At 54.4% G+C, this 17,003-nt stretch overlaps 2 protein-coding genes across 4 annotated transcripts; one reads left to right on the top strand and one right to left on the bottom strand.

Annotated features, from left to right (window-relative positions):
• Positions 1-282: 282 nt before the first annotated feature.
• On the top strand, positions 283-5,438 carry SLC2A6 (solute carrier family 2 member 6). Of its 3 annotated transcripts, none has more exons than XM_086858309.1 (10): positions 283-633; positions 1,135-1,297; positions 1,577-1,783; positions 2,422-2,521; positions 3,042-3,253; positions 3,392-3,544; positions 3,837-3,945; positions 4,209-4,382; positions 4,658-4,803; positions 4,959-5,438. In XM_086858309.1, the coding sequence occupies exons 1-10, from the start codon at positions 533-535 to the stop codon at positions 5,037-5,039; spliced, it is 1,446 nt and encodes a 481-aa protein (XP_086714435.1). In that variant the 5' UTR covers positions 283-532; the 3' UTR covers positions 5,040-5,438. The 3 variants fall into 3 exon arrangements, with proteins under 3 accessions (XP_086714435.1, XP_086714436.1, XP_086714434.1); XM_086858308.1 differs by having other exon boundaries at positions 324-633; positions 4,889-5,438; XM_086858310.1 differs by lacking the exon at positions 1,577-1,783 and having other exon boundaries at positions 313-633; positions 4,889-5,438.
• Positions 5,439-5,573: 135 nt separating this feature from the next.
• On the bottom strand, positions 5,574-16,240 carry CACFD1 (calcium channel flower domain containing 1). Its single transcript, XM_086858327.1, has 6 exons — positions 15,880-16,240; positions 11,337-11,409; positions 10,800-10,925; positions 10,602-10,709; positions 10,086-10,209; positions 5,574-9,599 (listed from the first exon to the last, which is right to left on the bottom strand). Exons 1-5 carry the CDS (start codon positions 16,004-16,006, stop codon positions 10,116-10,118), a joined length of 528 nt encoding a protein of 175 aa, XP_086714453.1. The 5' UTR covers positions 16,007-16,240; the 3' UTR covers positions 5,574-9,599; positions 10,086-10,115.
• Between the last annotated feature and the right edge of the window lie 763 nt (positions 16,241-17,003).

The raw sequence follows: 17,003 nt of genomic DNA, 5'->3' as shown, positions 1-17,003 counted from the left end.
TCCATCCTCATCACTGCCCTGCATCCCCATACTCTGCTCCTTGCTCCATGTTCACCTCCCTCTGCTTTCCTCTCCCTCCTCTTCCCCACCTCTGTTCCACACTGGAAATGCTTTCCCAGGGTGGCTCTGGAGGCTCCCACAGATGGAATTTTCCCTTGTGGGAAGCAGCACTAGACCAGCCTGACTGGTACCAGCTCCTCAGTGGGAGAGATGTGGCCTTAGCAAAGGGACTTTTCTGCTGGTGATCACAGCTCTGTGAGGACCATCCCTGCAAGTGTCACTGCAGTGGGAGGGTTTGCTGTCGGTGGGGCCGGGCAGGCTGAAGGACACCTCTGTCACCATCACTATCACCCCGTGGCTCTCCTCCTGCTGCTTTTCCGGCCCCTCCAGTTTCCTGCTGAGGGGTGCCAGCCCACGAGGCACAGATTTCTCTGATTAGGCCACGCCAGGCAGGCTCTCCCCTTTCAGTTTGGGCATCCCCAGCATCCTCCCGGAGCCCAGCAGCCCCGGCACCCCCGGGCCCCGCGGGGCCATGGAGAGCAGCGACCGCCAGCCCCTGGTGAGGAAACCGAGCTCCTCGTACCGCAGCTTCCCCGAGAGCGCTGCCAGGAGGCTCGACCAGCAGTACCTGAGGTGAGGAGCAGCCTGGGGCCGCAGGGTGGGCAGGGGCTCTGCCGTACCCCCCACCCTGAGGGCAGTGGGCTGGGGGGAGAGCTGTTCCATATTCCTGCCTCTCCTGAGCTGCTCTGAGACGGGATTTCATCCTGCCCCAGGCGGCTGGATGAGCCCAGCTAGGTTTATGTGACTCCTATGGGGGCACAAGGTCTTGCTGGGGGGCACGGGGGCTTTAAAGAAGCTTTTCCTTGCTCTGCTGGGATGAACCGGCTGCCGCTGGGTCCGTGGTGCCACCCAGCTCCAGCTTCTGCTTTTCTGGCTTTCTTGAACCCCCTGAAAAGTGCCTGGCACAGAGGAAAGCACCAGTGGGAGCAGCTCAGAGAAAGCCCAGCAGCCTGGGGAGCCATTCCCCAGGAGAATCCCTCCGTGGGTGTCCCCAGAGCCTCGGCAGAGCCTGGGGGAAGCAGGGTTTGTGTTTCTGCCGGCACCCAACACGTCCGTGTCTCTCCGTGGCCTCAGGAGCCTCCACAACAAGCGGCTCTACCTGGCTGTGCTTGCCGCTGTCCTGGGCAACTTCAGCTTCGGCTTCGCCCTGGTTTATCCCTCCCCCGTCATCCCTGCCCTGGAGGCTCATCCCAGCCCTGCGCTGAGGCTGGACCAGCACACGGCTCCCTGGTTCGGGGTAAGGAGAGGGGCTATCCCTGCGGGGTGAGGCTGCCAGGCTCACACCTCGCCCTGGTTCGGGGTAAGGAGAGGGGCTATCCCTGCGGGGTGAGGCTGCCAGGCTCACACGGCTCCCTGGTTCGGGGTAAGGAGAGGGGTTATCCCTGCCGGGTGGGGATGCCCGGGGGATGCCAGGCTCACACGGCTCCCTGGTTCGGGGTAAGGAGAGGGGTTATCCCTGCCGGGTGGGGCTGCCCGGGGGATGCCAGGCTCACACAGCCCCTCTGCATGCCCGCAGTCCGTGTTCACGCTGGGAGCGGCGGCGGGCGGGCTCAGCACGATGCTGCTCAATGACTGCCTGGGCCGCAAGCTGAGCATCATGTTCTCGGCTCTGCCCTCGGCGCTGGGGTACGCGCTGCTGGCCGGAGCCCAGGGCCTCTGGATGCTGCTGCTGGGCCGGGTGCTGACGGGCTATGCCGGGGGAGTGACCTCCGCCTCCATCCCGGTAATGTGCCAGGGGAGTGCAGGGCAGGAGGTGCTGGGGATGGGCTGGGGGTTGCGGGGCAGAGGTGCTGCGGTGCCCGAGATGAGCTGGGGGTGATGCTGAGCCACCCCTCGGATGCTCCTCGGAGGCACCAGCAGAGCCCCAGGGCTGTGTCTGGGCGAGTGGAGATGGGGAGGATGCAGCAGGGCAGGGATGGGGACGATGTACTCCCTTAGCAGCCCTGGCATGGCCAGCTGGAGTTGAGCCCAGCGGTGCTGGACTTCCTCTCCTGCAGGAAAGACAAGGCAGGTCCTCAGGCCCTGCTCCTCCCAGCAGTTATTTCCTCCCAAACACCACCCTCCTGTTTCACACTGAGGGGAAGGCAGGGTTGAGTAACACCAGGGCACCTCTTCCCAGAAACAGTCACTGGAGCACTTCTCCCACACCGCAGGGAGAGGGAAGTGGTGGGGCTGGCCGGGCTGTCCTCTCCTCTGGCCAGATGCAGCTGAACCCATCAGGTCCCCACCCCCAGAGGGCAATTTCCCAGCAATCTGGGTTTCCTCTGCTCACAGGGTATGACTGTGAGGTGACAGGGGACAGAGGTAGCGGGTGACAAGGAGACGTTGTAGCTTTGTGAAATGTGTGTTGTCCCTGTCCAGGTTTACATCTCGGAGATCTCCCACCCGGGGGTCAGGGGGATGCTGGGTGCCTGTCCCCAGATCATGGCAGTGCTGGGCTCTCTCGTCCTGTACGCGCTGGGCAAGTATCTCCGTGGTGTCCCCGTGTCCAGGGCGTGGCGAGGGGGAGTTTAAAATAAACAACCTTCTCAGCAAGGTGAGGGCTTGTTCCCCTCATACTCAGCACCACAGCTGTGCTGAGCAGGCTGGACAGGGTCACTCATGCCCCTTGCCCTGGTGTGAGTGCTCTGAGGGATGAATACATCATCGTGAACCTGTGGCCATCGCTGTGCCCACAGGTCCAAGTCCTGATGAAGTTTTGCCAGGGCTGAAGGGATTAACACAATGTTAATCACCTGCTAGCACATGCCCTAGCTGCTGCTGGGTCTTGCTGGATGCTCTCAGATTTGCTGGAATTCCCCCACATCACATTGCTGGAAACGCTGCTGTAATAGGAGAGAATACATTTGAAATATTTTATTTTTATTATTACTGTTTTTCCTGCTGGGTTTATTAAATGAAATCATTGGGGTAGCCAGGTGGAAGAAAGGCCAGGTCACCCATTCCTGAGTGTTCTCCCCCTTCCTGTGCTGCTCTGGCAGGGCTGGTCCTGGACTGGCGCTGGCTGGCCGTGGCTGGGGAGGTGCCGGTGCTTGCCATGGTTCTCCTGCTCTGCTTCATGCCCAACTCGCCCCGGTTCCTGCTCTCCCAGGGCAAGGAGGAGGAGGCCCTGGGCTCCCTGTGCTGGCTGCGGGGTGAGGACACAGATTATGCCAGGGAGTACGAGCAGATCAAGGACAGCGTGAGGAAGCAGGTGAGGAAGCTGAGCACAGGGAGATGTAGCACAAAAACTGCAAAATCCATCCCCTGGGCAACTCCTGAGCCACCCTCTGGTTGCCAGGTGGTTCCCCAAGGTGTTTTCACTTTGTGTTTCTGCCTTTGTCCCCTCCAGAGCCATCGGGTTTCCTGTGCTGAGCTCAAGGACCCCTTCCTTTACAAGCCCATCCTGATTGCGGGGGGAATGAGGTTCCTGCAGCAGCTCTCGGGGGTCACCTGCATCCTTGTCTACCTGCAGCCAATATTCAAGAAAACATCTGTCATCCTGGTGAGCACCTGTCATCCTGGGGTTCAGCTCCTGCTTGGGCTGCCTGCGTCTCCAGCAAGGGTTGCCCAATGCTTCCAGCTCCCTACAGACATAAAGCCCTTTTTTAAAGGACCTGCCCTGCAAAAGGCTGAGGGACAGGAGCAGGACAGCCCCACTGTCTCCCTGCTCCTCCTCTGAGCTTCAGGTTCATTATCTCCAGTCTCCTACTGGGAGAATGGCCTTGGCCAAGTCATCAGCAGCTGTAGGAACCTGCCCCTTCCCCCAGCTCAGCTTCCCAACTGGTTTTTTGCAGAAGCCAGAGTACGATGCAGCTCTGGTTGGCCTGGTACGTCTTTCTGCAGTGGCCATCGCTGCTGTGTCGATGGATAAAGCTGGGAGGAAGATTCTCCTCTTTGTATCAGGTATGGCTCTCTCCATTTCCCCACTCTCTTCCCAAGGGAAGCTCCTGTTCAATGATTTCCAGGAGCTCTATAAGGAAGTGTGCAGGAATGGAACCTTCAGCCCTACAGGCTCAGGAAGGGAGGCAGGGAGGTCTCTTTCCCTTGGTGGTGGTTCAGCTCCTCAGCAGGGGCATTCCCAGGAGCTTGGCATGGAGAGGATCACTCACCCATCATTCTCAGGTTCATTCTCATCACTCTCACTGTGCTATTGCCTCTCTCCACAGCTAGTATCATGTTGGTCTCCAACCTGACCATGGGGCTCTACATCCACTTCATGCCAGCTTCTCACAACGGCACTGTGGCCAACACGACCCTGGTGAGCCCTGCCCACCTCCCTGCTGAGCCAACAAACTACATCACCCTCATCCCCCTCCTGGCAACCATGTTCTTCATCATGGGTAGGTGCAGAGAGCACAGGACTGGCCACCAGCCAGGGGAGGGTGCTTCTCACCCAAGGCAGGGTGATGTGGGACAAGGAGATTTGGTTTAGAGTTGGAAGGAAGGCAGATGTCCCTGGAAGAGCAAGAAAGGTGTCAGCTGAGGTCACTTTGAGGAATGACACAAATGGGGGAGGGATAATAATTGGTGGGGTTGCAGGGCAGGATTGCTCAGAGATCTTCTGCACTCCTCAGTGACCTTCAAAGGCTGACCCCCTTCCCCTCCTCCCCTGCAGGTTACGCCATGGGCTGGGGCCCCATCACTTGGCTGCTGATGTCAGAGATCCTCCCTCTCAAAGCCCGTGGGGTAGCCTCGGGTCTCTGTGTGGTTGTGAGCTGGCTGACAGCCTTCACCCTGACCCAGTTCTTCCTCCCAGTCGTGGTAGGTACTGCCTGGGGGTGTCCAGCAGCCCCTCCTCAGCCCCTCTCTGCACCAGCTCACAGCTGGTTTCTGCCCCACTTTCCAGAACACCTTCGGCCTCGAGGTGCCCTTCCTGTTCTTCGCTGTCATCAGTGCTGGGAACATCTTATTCACAGGCTGCTGTGTCCCTGAAACCAAAGGCAGGTCCCTGGAGCAGATCGAGGCCTTTTTCAGGACCAGCCGGAGGTCATTCCTGAGGTAGGAGCTGCCCTTGCCCAGGCCGGAGGGCAAAACAAATGTGTGCTGCTGGAAATGGAGTGGAGCTCCCTGTGGGAGAGGAAGGGGCAGCGAGGATTGTCTTGGTCTGGCTGTAGAAGTTGCCAGAAGGAACTTTACCTTCTGTTCCTGTCACCCAACACTGCCTGCTGCTCTCTGCACAACCTGCCAATCCCTGGGATGGGAGCAGGTCACCAGGGCCAGGCTGGAGATAAAGGCATCCTGGAAGAATAACGGTGTGGCTGTGACAGGAAACCATGGCTGTCCTTTGCTCAGCAGCCTGAGAGTCTGAGGGTTTGGCTGGAGCTGAGTTTACAGCTGGAGCTGTTCTGGCAAAAGCTCATCATGTAGCTGCAAGAATAAAACAGTTTTGCCTCCAACTGCAAGATATTGCCTCGATTTGCAGAGAAGGGAGGGATGGGAGGGGCAGAGCAGGATGAGGGGACCACAGCAGCCTGCAGCTCCCCACAGGAGTCTCAGCCACTCAAGGACCATGAAAGAGGCAGAGCCAGATCTTTTTTACAAAAAGCTGCCACATTTTATTGGTCTAAAAACACACATTACACTAGAAGCCTAATGAACAAGACCAAATACAGTTCACAAAAAGCCAGGACAGAAGAACAGACAAACATTCAGCTGTAGTGCAAGTGATTCCCTGTGGGAAAGACACAATGAGTACTGACAACACTTTGTGTTGGGGTGGGTCCTTCCCACTTAGGCTTTGACCCACCCACAAAGAGGGAGGTGGATGTGCCTCCACCTCCATCACTCTGAGATTTCAACTGCATAGTTAGTAGCAAATGAGTCTCACCCCTTTCCTGCATGTCCTGCAAGATTAAGAACTTTTCATAATTAGTTTTTTAGAGCTAACCCAAGGTAAAACACAGCTGCAGGAGGTGGTTATGGCTGTGAGGAAAAAATGGCCTTGCTCAGTCCAATCTGACTCCTCCCAAAAGGGCAGAAGCACAAAGGCTGAGCTGGGACATGATGTACTCAAGCTCCTGAAATGCACTTGGCACCCCAAGGGCTATTCCTGGGACATTCAGCCTGCTGTCACAAGGAAGCAGGAGGTAAAACAGCATATTTGAGCCAGCCCTCCAGATGTGCCAGCTGCCATTTTGATCTCCTGCAGCAGGAGATGGGAAATCACCTAAGAGAAGTTGTGCTTTATCACAGCATTAATTTAAAACAGCCTAGGACTGAGGCAGAGCGGTGGGCCAAAATCAAAAACGCAGAAAACATTCAGTATTAAACCTACCCTTTGCTGCTGAGACCATTTTCCAGAAAGATGTTCAGCCCTGGCTGGAACACAACTTTTTCTAAGCATGGCCTGACTACAAGAGGTCTCAAGAGCCTCTGGTTTCCACTGACCTTCTGAAGATCAGGATTTCTGGCATTCTGTTTCTCACATGGCTATGGACCAGCTCTTGATATCTTCACTTCAGTGAAACCCTTCCCTGAAGACAGTGGATGTTTTTTTCCTGAGGAAAAAATTACAGAGATGAATTGAGCTTCCCAGGGCTCAGCCTAAGGAGGAAATGCCCCACTAGGAAATGAGGTTGGACTCTTCAGCTCCTGAGAGAACCTCACTGGAGGAGCATTTTTTGAATGACCTCCTTTCTTCAGCACAGCAAGTCCGAGGGCTTTTGCTACGTTTGGAATCTGAGAAATCACAGTGGCCCTTTCCAGAGGTAGAATGGTGTTTTTATTCACTGCACACACAGAGAATCAATGGGTGTTACAAAAGCAGCTCCTGCCCAGAGCAGCGAGCTCTGCTCTGCTCTTCACGCCCCGTGGGCAGCCCAGGGGACACGGAGCTGCCACACACGAGTGGCAGAGGTGTGGAAGAGTGGCACAGTGCATCAATGCTGCCCTGGTGACTGGTATGTGACTGGCCACTGCTCCCCAGGGCTCCTTCCACTCTCAGTGCCAACAGCTCGATGTCCTCAGCGCATCACCCGCCCCAAACCCTCACATCATCTCCTTTCCAAGGCCTGGAGAGCAGAACCTCCTCCACAGAGCCCCTGTGGATCAGCCATCCGGCCTGGATGCCCTCAGCAGGGGTTGGGTTGAGCTTGTGAAACCTCCAGAGCAGGGTTTGAACTTCATTTGTCTTTGCACAGCTCCAGGCACCCCGTGGGTGCCTCTAAACACAACAACCACCATGCACTGGCATTTAACTACTGTGATGCTTCTACTCTACAGCTCCTTCCTATCTCCACCAAACAGGCCCACACTGGGGTGAGACCATTCACTGACTGTCACCACAGCTCCTACAAGCCATGGGTGCTGTCACCAAGCCTGTCTGCAATGATGGCAGCATCTGGCTTGGTTCCAGCTTCACCAGACAGCCAAAATTCCCAAGGGTTCCCACTCCAGACTGGCCCCTGTAGGAGTAACCACCCTTGGAGCATGGATCTGAGACACTTCCAGTTGTGACAGGCACAGACACTTCAAGCACTGTGGCCAAAGGCTCCAGCTCAGCTCTTTCAGGGGAGTCCCTGGGCCTATTTTCAGCTCAGGGCTGAGCTTTGCCACCCGCCCATGGTGGCAGATTGATGCAGATTTTTCCCATGCCCCAGCCCCAGAGTCAGGCCCTGCTGCCACAAAACACCGTGACAGCTCTGCTGGGACTTCTGCCAGGCTGCCAGGGAGCAGAGTGGACCCTGCCCATGCCAAGGAGCCCCAGAGCAGCCCCAGGGACCGTGGCAGGAGTGACAGATGAGGCCAGCAAGGGTCCCACCAGTTCTGTGCTTCCTCAGAGCACCCTGGAAGTCTCAGCCCTTGAGCTCTGCTTTGCCTTTCACCTCCTGACACTAAAGCTACTGCAGAACTACTCACAGAGCAAAGCTGTCACTACCAGAGACATTGACATGCATTGGTCTGCAACATTCCTCTACTAAACACTACACAACTCCCCACACCCCCTGAAATCCCAGCACGTGCTCAGCCCTGAGGCAGGACTCTGCCCTTGCATCACCCAGAGGTTATTCCCACTGGAGTATCCCACATCCCTCCTGCAGCATCCATCCCTGCAGGCAGCAGGAGGCTGTGGGCCAATGCATTGCAGTCAGCACCAGGGATCAGCCAAGGGCTGGGGGCTCCAAAACAGCACAGCTTTTATGGGAAAAAAAGCTGCCTTTATGGAAAAAAATCCAGGCTGGTGGTGCCTGCTCTGCATCCCAGACAAGGGGTGTTGGAGCAATCCCAGTTCAAAGGCAGGAGGAAAAGGGGCTTTGCATAAAAAAGGTGCCCACATCCAGCTGCAGGGGCCTCTGGAAATCCTGACTGGTGGGGATCCTCACAGCTCCTGAGCTCCAGAAAAGAAGCAGCAGCTCACAGGAGCCAGCAGCTTGAGGAAGGGCAGGGTCTAAGGAGAGTTTTCAGCATGGACAGACCCCTCTGACAGACAGCACTCGGCCTCCAGCAGCATTTCTCAGAGCACAGCACAACCCCTCTGCACCCAAGGATTCAAATGGGGACACAAAGTGCTGCTGGCTGCTCCAATCCAGCCCTCACAGCCCAGTTTTCCTCCCTCCTCTCTCCCAGAAGAGGGGGAAAACACAGTTTGTCAAGCTTGTGGCCCAGAACAAGACAAAGGGGTCGAAGGACAGCACACACTTTTTTGAAGAGTCTGAGAAACACTCCGAAGGCTGAAATTGGATTTTGCAGCAGACAGGGCTGTCCCTGGGTTCAGAGACCCCTGGTGAAAAGAGACAGCCCTGTGAAGGACAGGAAACAGAGCACTCCTTTCTCCTATATCCAGAGAAAATGAGTCCCATCAAAATACTTCAATAACTAGAAATAAATTATTCCCCTTTTTCCTAATCAAAACAAAAAGCAACCATATAAAAATCAAATAAATTAAAATCCCCAGGACAAACTGTAATGAGAAGAGTGGGATCTGGAATAAGTGAGCAGTTTTGTACTGCATGGTACAAAGCAAACAGAAAATACAATTTGAAAACCACAGAAAGAGCCTGGAATAGCAAAGTAAAACATCCCAGCTGTCCACACTGAAATGGTGCAGCCTCCTCTCTGTTTGCACAGGGAGGATGTGCCACCTTCCCATACAAAACCAGCTCAGGATTGATGCAAAAAAACACAGTCCCAAAGACAAAGGCTGTACCAGGCAAGAAAAGAGCAGGTCCCTCCACAGAGGGATGCAGGGAGGTGACAGAGCAGAGTCCCAGGCTCACAAAGCAGGAATGCTCTTGTACATCAGTGGCCCTCACACCAGCAAAAAATCCCACTTGGCTCAAGAAACAACATCCTTTCCAGCTGAGGTACAGCAAATATTGTTTCCCTTCCGCCCCAGTAAGAGTAAAGCTTAAGAAAAGTGTCCTTATTAAGACAAAGTAATTAATTCTTATAATTCAAGTAAATTGCAGTAACTGCCTGCAGCTGGATCCAGAGGAAGCAGGGACGGTGCTTTGGAGATCCCAGGATCTGCCCAGCTCCCCTGCAGAGATGGATTTTATCTTTAGATGGGATTTTGCTGGAAGTTCTTTCCTGTGCAGTGATGCCTCTACTGCCTGGCCCTATAATTAAAATAGTGGAAGAAGACCAAGGTTAAGCACCAGGGGGTTTTGCAAACACCTAACCCTGGGTCAGGTATTGTACCTGGGAAGGGCCATCCCAGGGAGTGTTCCTAAACATGTGGAACCTGCACTGGCAGGTCCTCTGTCCCTCCTCTCCCAACCAGAGGGCAGTCCCCAAAGGAGCACTCAAAAAAAACCAAAACAAGGCTGGGAAAGCAGCACTCAGAGAGCCAGCACCTCTGCAGTAAAAAGAAAAAAAAAAAATATATATATATATATATTGAAAAATAGGGGCACTGTGAGCTGTTGGATTGAGGGCTGAGGAGAGAAGGAGCAGTGTGCTGAGGTCTGGCTGCTGGTCTGAGGAGAGGACACAGCCTGCCCCAGCCCCTGAGATTTCCAGCTGCTGCAGCATCCAGGGAAATCGTGGTGTAGCAAGGAGTGAGAGGACAGAAGGAAGGGCAGGGTGGATTTCCACGTCTTCACCGTCTCCGTGTCCAGGAGATGCTGTGTCCTTCAGAGAGCCTGTCCCTCCAGGGTCCCCGTGAGCTTCTCTTCATCCATCTGCTTCTGCTGCTCGTAGATGCGGGCGTAGGAAATGGCATCTCCCCTGTGGAGAGAAGGGACAGCAGGGGCATGGCACAGCTTGTCCTGGCTCTCCGTGCCAAAGGATTCCAGGAGTGAGACCACTCATGCAGGCCCTCTCCAACCCCCAAAGCTGCTCTCTGCCCCAGAGCTGGGCCCATCCACCCAACAGCTGCAGAAAGAAGAGCAGGACCCTCAGGACAAGCTGCTCTGAACTCCCAAAAGCTCAGAGCTTCAGCAACCCCCAGGACCTTCCCTCCCAGGGCTCTGAGATGAGGGAGGTTTCCTCTGGCCGCACTCACACCTCAGCACGCTTTGTGCAAGAGGAAGGCAAAGCCTCAGCGAGGCAAATGGGGCAAGGGCTGGAGCTCCATCTCCCCCTTCCCTGCCCTCCACGAGCAGCTGGGCCTCTCTTACTTCTTTCCAAGGGCCGACAGACCATAGAGCACCCCGGTGGCGAAAGCGATGGCGTTGCCAAAGAGCGTGGTCAGCGTCAGGCTGAGCATGACAGGGAACACAGCCATCCTGGAAGACAGGAGCAGCCCTCAGCCCCCTCATCCCTACAGGATGCAGGGATGTTCCTTCCCCAGGATGTGCCCCCAGGAGCATCCTCACCCGCAGTAGAAAGCTGCTTTCTGCCAGGCCCGCAGCCTGTCGGCCCTGGCGGACACGCTGTTGGCAAACTCGATGAACTGGCAGCAGAAAGGGGCCTCACACAGGAACAGGACGAAGGCGTTGAGCCTCCAGAGAGAGCAAACAAGAGTTAATCCTGCCTCTGAACCACCCACAGCAGGGCTCAGCAGTGCCCCCCAGTCCCACAGAGAGCAGACACTCCGTGCTCCATGCAGGTGAAGGGAATGGTGAGGCTCCCCCCGCTTCTTGATAATTTCCAAATTTCCAAGCCCTGCTGACCCAGACTTATTTTGGCCAAGGGTATCTCAGTATTTACCTAAATATGCATAAAGAAATAACACAAACAGAATAAAACTAACATCTCAACCTGCCTGATGGAGCAAGATCTGGCAATTCCCAGAGCCTGAAGGATGTTTCACACCCATCCACTGCCCAAGCAGGGCAGCTCTGCCCCCCTCAATGGGGTCTGGTTAACAAAACCTCCCTCCCAGCAGGAAAATGAGAAGAAAGCCTGCTCACATCATCCACACGCCAGCCGCGATGTTCAGGGGGTTGATGGTGACACAGTTCCAGAGACCAGCAAAGGCACAGGCTGGAAAGAAAGAGGCTTTCAGTGACCACCATGACCAACCCTATCTGCCCTTGGCCAGCACCTGTGGGCACTGCAGGGCAGCACAGGATGGTGAGTGGAAAGATCTGGTGGCCCAAAAGGAACCTGGAACGCAGGGAAGAGCCTTCCTCTGGTATTCTTTTGCTCTGAGTGCTGCTCCAGCCATAAATTCTCTTGTGTAGAACATTTGCTTCCACATGGAGTCCAGGATGTTCACCTGGATTTTATGTGCCAAGGAATTACTACTGCTTTGTCCCAAGGTGGATGAGCAGTGCCAGCAGTTCCACCTCTGGGCGAGTTCAGCAAAAACATGACTTGCACACAGGCAAATAATAAATACAGCAGAGGTGAACCCAGCCTCTGCCACTTACTGCTGGTTCTGTGCAGCTCCACCAGAGATGGGCAGAAAAGAGCCAGGTTTGGGTCTCCACTGATACAAAAGGAAGTGAAGAAAGCCCAAAATAACCTCAATGCTCCTGGCTCTGTGAGTGAGGGAGAGGAACAAGGCAGAAGAGATCAAGCTGAGCTGAATCTACCTCCTTTCAGCCTCATTAAACTTGCAGAGTGTTCCTGGCACCTGATACGGCCCCTTCCCTCTGCCAGTGCCAGGCACCGGGAACTCGAGCCCAGGTGGGAGGGCAGGAGATGCACTCAGTAAACAGCACACTGCAAAACTCCAGCTAAAATTAATTCTGTAGCCTTTAAAGGCTTTCTTGGGGATGATGGAGGGCAGCAGAGTCCCTCTCTGAGGATGAGACCAGCCCTAGATTGAGGATTTTGGGTGCCTGCTAAGGGGATCCCTGAGCAGAGCTGCTGTGAGCAACCCCGACCTTCAAAAGGCTGGCACATGCTTGCAAGGTTTCTTTTAAGCAGTCACTGCTGAATCCTCAATGTTCCTCTTAAAATAGTTATCCTTGTTTACCAGGCTGGGAACAAGCAGAATTGCAATGACAGAACAGATTGAAGGTCATCCCATGAGGAAATCACCTCCTGGTCTAAGGAAACACCACAAAACATTCTTTTTTAACACTTCCAGAACTAATTCTACAGGACCTAAAATCTTTTGGAGTCCTGCAAGAACAAGATCAGCTAGCAGAGGGGATATACCAGAGGATGTGCTAATATCTGTGCTCCAAGGGCACTTCTCATCCTCTGATCCCACAAGGACCAGTGTCAGTGTCCCCACGCTGCAGGGGAAACTGAGGCACGGGGGTAGGATGATCTGTTCATGGTTACACGTGCAAACAGCTGGAGAGAAGCAATGACAAGCACGATTCCTGGGAGCTGTGGGCAGCATGGAGAGCAGGGCACAAAACAGGGGTTTCTAATTCCCTGTGACCACCAAACCCTTGGAGATGCTGATGGAAGAGGAACTCGGGGGAAGCACCCCTGAGTTTGTGGCATTGGTTGTTCCCCAGGAAAGGACATTCCTGAGAATAATGCTGAGTGATTTTCTGGCACTTTAAAACTAGCAGAGCAGCAAAACCTCTCAGCTATCCCCAAAACACAGGCAGGGCTGGGGCAGGACCCTGCCTTGCTGAGTGGCCTAGCAGAGCACAGAGGTCTGGGCAGTTCCCAGCAGGTCTCCACTACACAACAAACCAAGGAGAGCAGAATGTTCTTTTCCAAGCAAGTTTTTTTTTTTTTTTTTTTATTCCCTAATCAAACCAACCAGGGGTTGTTTTGCCAGGTTTCTGGTTTGGTTTTGTCCCCAAACACTCCAAAACAGCCCTGCAGCAGTCCTGGCTCAGCAAACACCCTGGTTGCCACAGGGCTAATGACCCAGGAAGCAGAGCTGAGCAAGCCCCACGTCAGCAGGAGCATGGAGCAGCAGGAAAGGAGTCAAAGGTTTGGGATCACAGGAGCACTGCCCCCAGAGCTGCTGCCAACAGCCACAGCCACAGAACAACTCGGTGACCTTGGGTCTCCTTTGCAGAGCTGCTCGTCCCACAGCAGCCTGGTACATCCTTGTCCCTCCCCTGCCAAGCCAGAGATTTCTTTTTTAAATATTTTCTTTTCGAACAGAGGCCTCACAACAGGGTTAAAATGCAGATAATGCTCGGTGGCACGTAAGCTATGGGAGACAGAAAGTTCTGCCATTTGTTTAACTGCAGTCCCATCTTGAATCCCTGAGGAAGGATAAATAACTGGCAGCTAAAATGAGGGGGGAAGAACACCTTTCCCTACAAAGGCTCTATTCATTTCCAGCAGCTGGTCACTGTCCTCAACACAAGACTATTTTTGCTCCTAGAGCGTTTTACAAAAGCCACACACTCTCCTCGTCCCATTACAAACAGGAACACAAGGGAGAGGAGGACTTGGCCAAGGTCACCAAGCCAGCATGAGCAGGAGCCAGAAACGGATCCTGAACCTTGTCTGTCTGATTCTTGCTCCAGCCCTTGGATTTTTCTGGCTGATGCAAGCTGTGGCTGCAGGTGTTTGCATGTGGCAGATGTTGTCTGCTGGTCTCACCTCCACTAACGAAGTTTCTCTTCCTTTCTGAGGGAATTTTTCCTTCTGTAAGACATAGTCCAGCCCTGTAGCAGCATTACAATCCAGTTTCTCACAATCCTTATAAATTAGTTCTGTTCTTTCACAGCGAGCTCTGAGAACAGCAGCAAACCCCATGCTAGTTTATTCATCACCTCTGCTCCAAACCATCCACCTTCAACAAGGTGGTGCTGAACAAGCAGCATTTTGAAGAGGAATGTTGGCAGCACTGGGCACTGGTTGTTTTTTATCACAATCTCCCTTTTCCCTGTTCATAAGGAGAGTTTGTGCCTCTTTCCCTGCCTGATAAAGAGAGAGTCAGGGCTCCAGAGCCAGCTGTCACTCCCCAAATCTTTGGCAAACCCTGTTAAGAACCTGGCTCTTCTTCCAAAAGCTTCTCCCAGACTCACCCAAAGACATAAAACTCTCATCTTTCCTGTCGCAGAGCCACGAACAAAAGGCTGGGAAAATAATCCAAGTATAATTCAGCTGCTTTGAAACACAAAGACAGAGAGGGGAAAATGAAGAAATTTGCACTTTCAAGCCACTCACGAGGTTGGCAAGTGCCACCAGCGTGACCCACCAGCTCCTCACCCTCCATCCACATCACCCTGAGCTCTGCACGGGATAAAAGTGCAGGAAAAGCACCAAGGCTTCAGCTACAGCCACAGCCCGTGGGAAAGATGCTGCTGCTCTGAACCCCCACCTGGGACCTGCTCCACAGACATTTCCCAGCTGGTTCTCCTGGCTGCTGGGCCAGGAGCATGGGGGCCTCCAGCAGGGCATGGCGAGGCTGGGGCGTTCAACAAGCCCCACCAAATCCTCTCACACCTCCAGAAATTCAGCACCAGGCACAGGAAACAGAGAGAGCAGCGAGTGTTTTACCAGCCTGGCCAAAAAGGGCTGTCAGGAACCTGCCCAGAGATACCACAGGGTGAAAATGTCAGCTCCAAAACCACCCTGGGGTTGTGCAGCCCAGTCTCAAGGCTAAAGGCAGGCATGGGAAGGGGCATGGGGAGAGGGTGACCAGACACAAAGCTCCTGCTGATGGAATAAATCAGGGCTGACTGCACTGGCTGAGAAACCCTCTTGTTTAACTTGAAGTCGTGGACCTGAAGCAGAAGAAATTCTCCATCCTGTGCTCTGCAGGAGATCAGACTAAGCGGTCATAACAGTCCCTCCTGCTTTTAAGAGCTATTAATCTCTCCACAAAATGTAGCAAAACAGCACTCCAGGACAGGCTGATTTCTGGCAAAGTTGCTGAGACTCTTTCCCTGGGAAAATTTTTTTTAGCAGCAGGTAATTCTGAGCTCAGCCAACTCACTCTGCATCTGCAGCTCTGTTCTCTGTGTCCTACCAAACCCCTTAAAAACACACAGCACAAAACAAAACCATTCTTCACCTTCAGTAAAACCCACGGGCAGGCCTTCTGCAATCAGCAACAGGAGCAATGGGAAATGTGCTCTGACAGTCAGGATAAGGGGGGGGGGGAAATAAGTTGCAGGAACACATAAACACCCAAAAGTCAAACAGGATAAACCAAACCCAGTCATCACTCTTCCAGCCCTGACCTGACCCCCCTGAGCCTGGTGCTCATAGTAAAACCATCTAATTTGCCTGTCCACAGCCCTCCTGCAGCACCAGGGGCTTAGCTGCTGCTCCCATCACTGCCAGGGAATGCCATTCCCAAGAAGAAACTCTTGAGATTTGCAGATTTCCCCATGACATCCCCACTGCCGGGAGCCAAAGTTCAGCAGGCTTGGTGAGCACAGAGCACATCCCTTGTGGGCAGCTGAATTCCTGCCTCTCTCTCCCTTCTGCCCCAGACACAGCAAACCAGTGCCCAGAGGCAGCACCAACCCAGCACCCCAAAACCCTCCATGGCACCGTGAGCCCACTGAGGGACCCCGAGACGAGCTGTGTCATGCAGGAGGGGGCAGGCAGAGGGAAGGGGATACTCACACATGCCCCCGATGACCCCGGCAATCCTGCAGAGCCACCTGTACCACCAGGTCATGCCCTCGTCGGCGGAGGTGGCCGCTGGCTGGGGGGCTGCAGCTGCTGGGAGCTGCTCATCCTGAGAGCTCATCTCCCCCAGCTCCGGGGGGCTCAGCGCCCTGCTGCCCACCTGAGCCCCCAGGTGTCACCCTGACCTGCGGCCAGCCCAGGGGACAGCCCCTAAAGCCAGGCCTGGGCCTGTCCCCGTGTCCCCATGCGGGGCCTGGCCCCCCAGGGCTGACAATGGAGGGTGTCTGGCTGCAGAGCGATGCCAGCAGGCCTGGAGCTGCTCCACGGCGTTCTCCAGCTGCATTGTGGGTCCCCCCCGGCAGCAGGCAGGGCTTTGCCTTTGATGTCACTCGCATTAAAAGGCTGTGGGCAGAGCTCTGCTGTTCATATTCACCAGCGCAGGCACAGCCGAGCACCCCACGCCAGGCACGGGATGCCCCCAGCAATGGGTCGTGTTATCCAGGGAATTGTTCGCTTTTCCAGCAAGGGAAACGGGAATCCTCACACTCACGGGAGATGAACGCTTCTGCAGAATTCTGCTCTGCAGATAATTGGGTTGCACTCCCCTTATCTGACTGGAATCAGGTTTTCTCCCTAGAAACGGGAGCAGAAGTAGCACTTTGCAAGTAGATGCCCCAGCTGGGAACCTGGTGGTGTCCAAATGGGCCGGGGGAACACCCTGAACTCTCCGGAATTGTGAAGGCAACAGCTGCATTTTGTGCAGATTCCCATGGAACACAAGCAGAGCCCAGCTCTGCACAGTCGATCTGGAACAATAAATAGCAGTGAGACTTGGGATCCAGAGCAGAGTAGGAAGACAGATCCCATCTGCTAAAAGGTTACAAAAAGGGGATTAAGGAGAGGATGTCTTTTCATTTCTATCTCCTGTCAGACAGGAAATGAAGGCCCAGGGCCTGCATCACCCACGCACTGCAGAGGGATAGCTGATGTATCCAGCTCCTCGAGCATCTCCCTTCAGGAACCTATTTTCTGGCTCTTCCAGGAATGGAACGTAAATCTGGAGGCTGGCAAGCAGAAAACTCCCAGGTTTAACCAGCAAACAAACAGCTATTAATTAA

The sequence above is a fragment of the Cyanistes caeruleus genome, chromosome 20 (assembly GCF_971803275.1).
Source record: "Cyanistes caeruleus chromosome 20, bCyaCae1.hap1.1, whole genome shotgun sequence".
NCBI lineage: Eukaryota > Metazoa > Chordata > Aves > Passeriformes > Paridae > Cyanistes > Cyanistes caeruleus.
Note: the sequence above shows the minus strand (reverse complement) of the source record. Positions and strands in the feature narration are given on the sequence as shown.

What these genes read in the sequence shown, in the direction of transcription:
- SLC2A6 (XM_086858308.1), top strand. Translation starts at nt 533, where the DNA reads ATGGAGAGCAGCGACCGCCAGCCCCTGGTGAGGAAACCGAGCTCCTCG. An exon ending in TGACCTCCGCCTCCATCCCG is followed by an intron (nt 1,784 to 2,421) that starts GTAATGTGCCAG and finishes GTCCCTGTCCAG; the next exon opens with GTTTACATCTCGGAGATCTC. An exon ending in AACCATGTTCTTCATCATGG is followed by an intron (nt 4,383 to 4,657) that starts GTAGGTGCAGAG and finishes CCTCCCCTGCAG; the next exon opens with GTTACGCCATGGGCTGGGGC.
- CACFD1 (XM_086858327.1), bottom strand. Translation starts at nt 16,006, where the DNA reads ATGAGCTCTCAGGATGAGCAGCTCCCAGCAGCTGCAGCCCCCCAGCCA. An exon ending in CGGGGTCATCGGGGGCATGT is followed by an intron (nt 11,410 to 15,879) that starts GTGAGTATCCCC and finishes CTTTCTTTCCAG; the next exon opens with CCTGTGCCTTTGCTGGTCTC. An exon ending in AAAGCAGCTTTCTACTGCGG is followed by an intron (nt 10,710 to 10,799) that starts GTGAGGATGCTC and finishes CCTGTCTTCCAG; the next exon opens with GATGGCTGTGTTCCCTGTCA.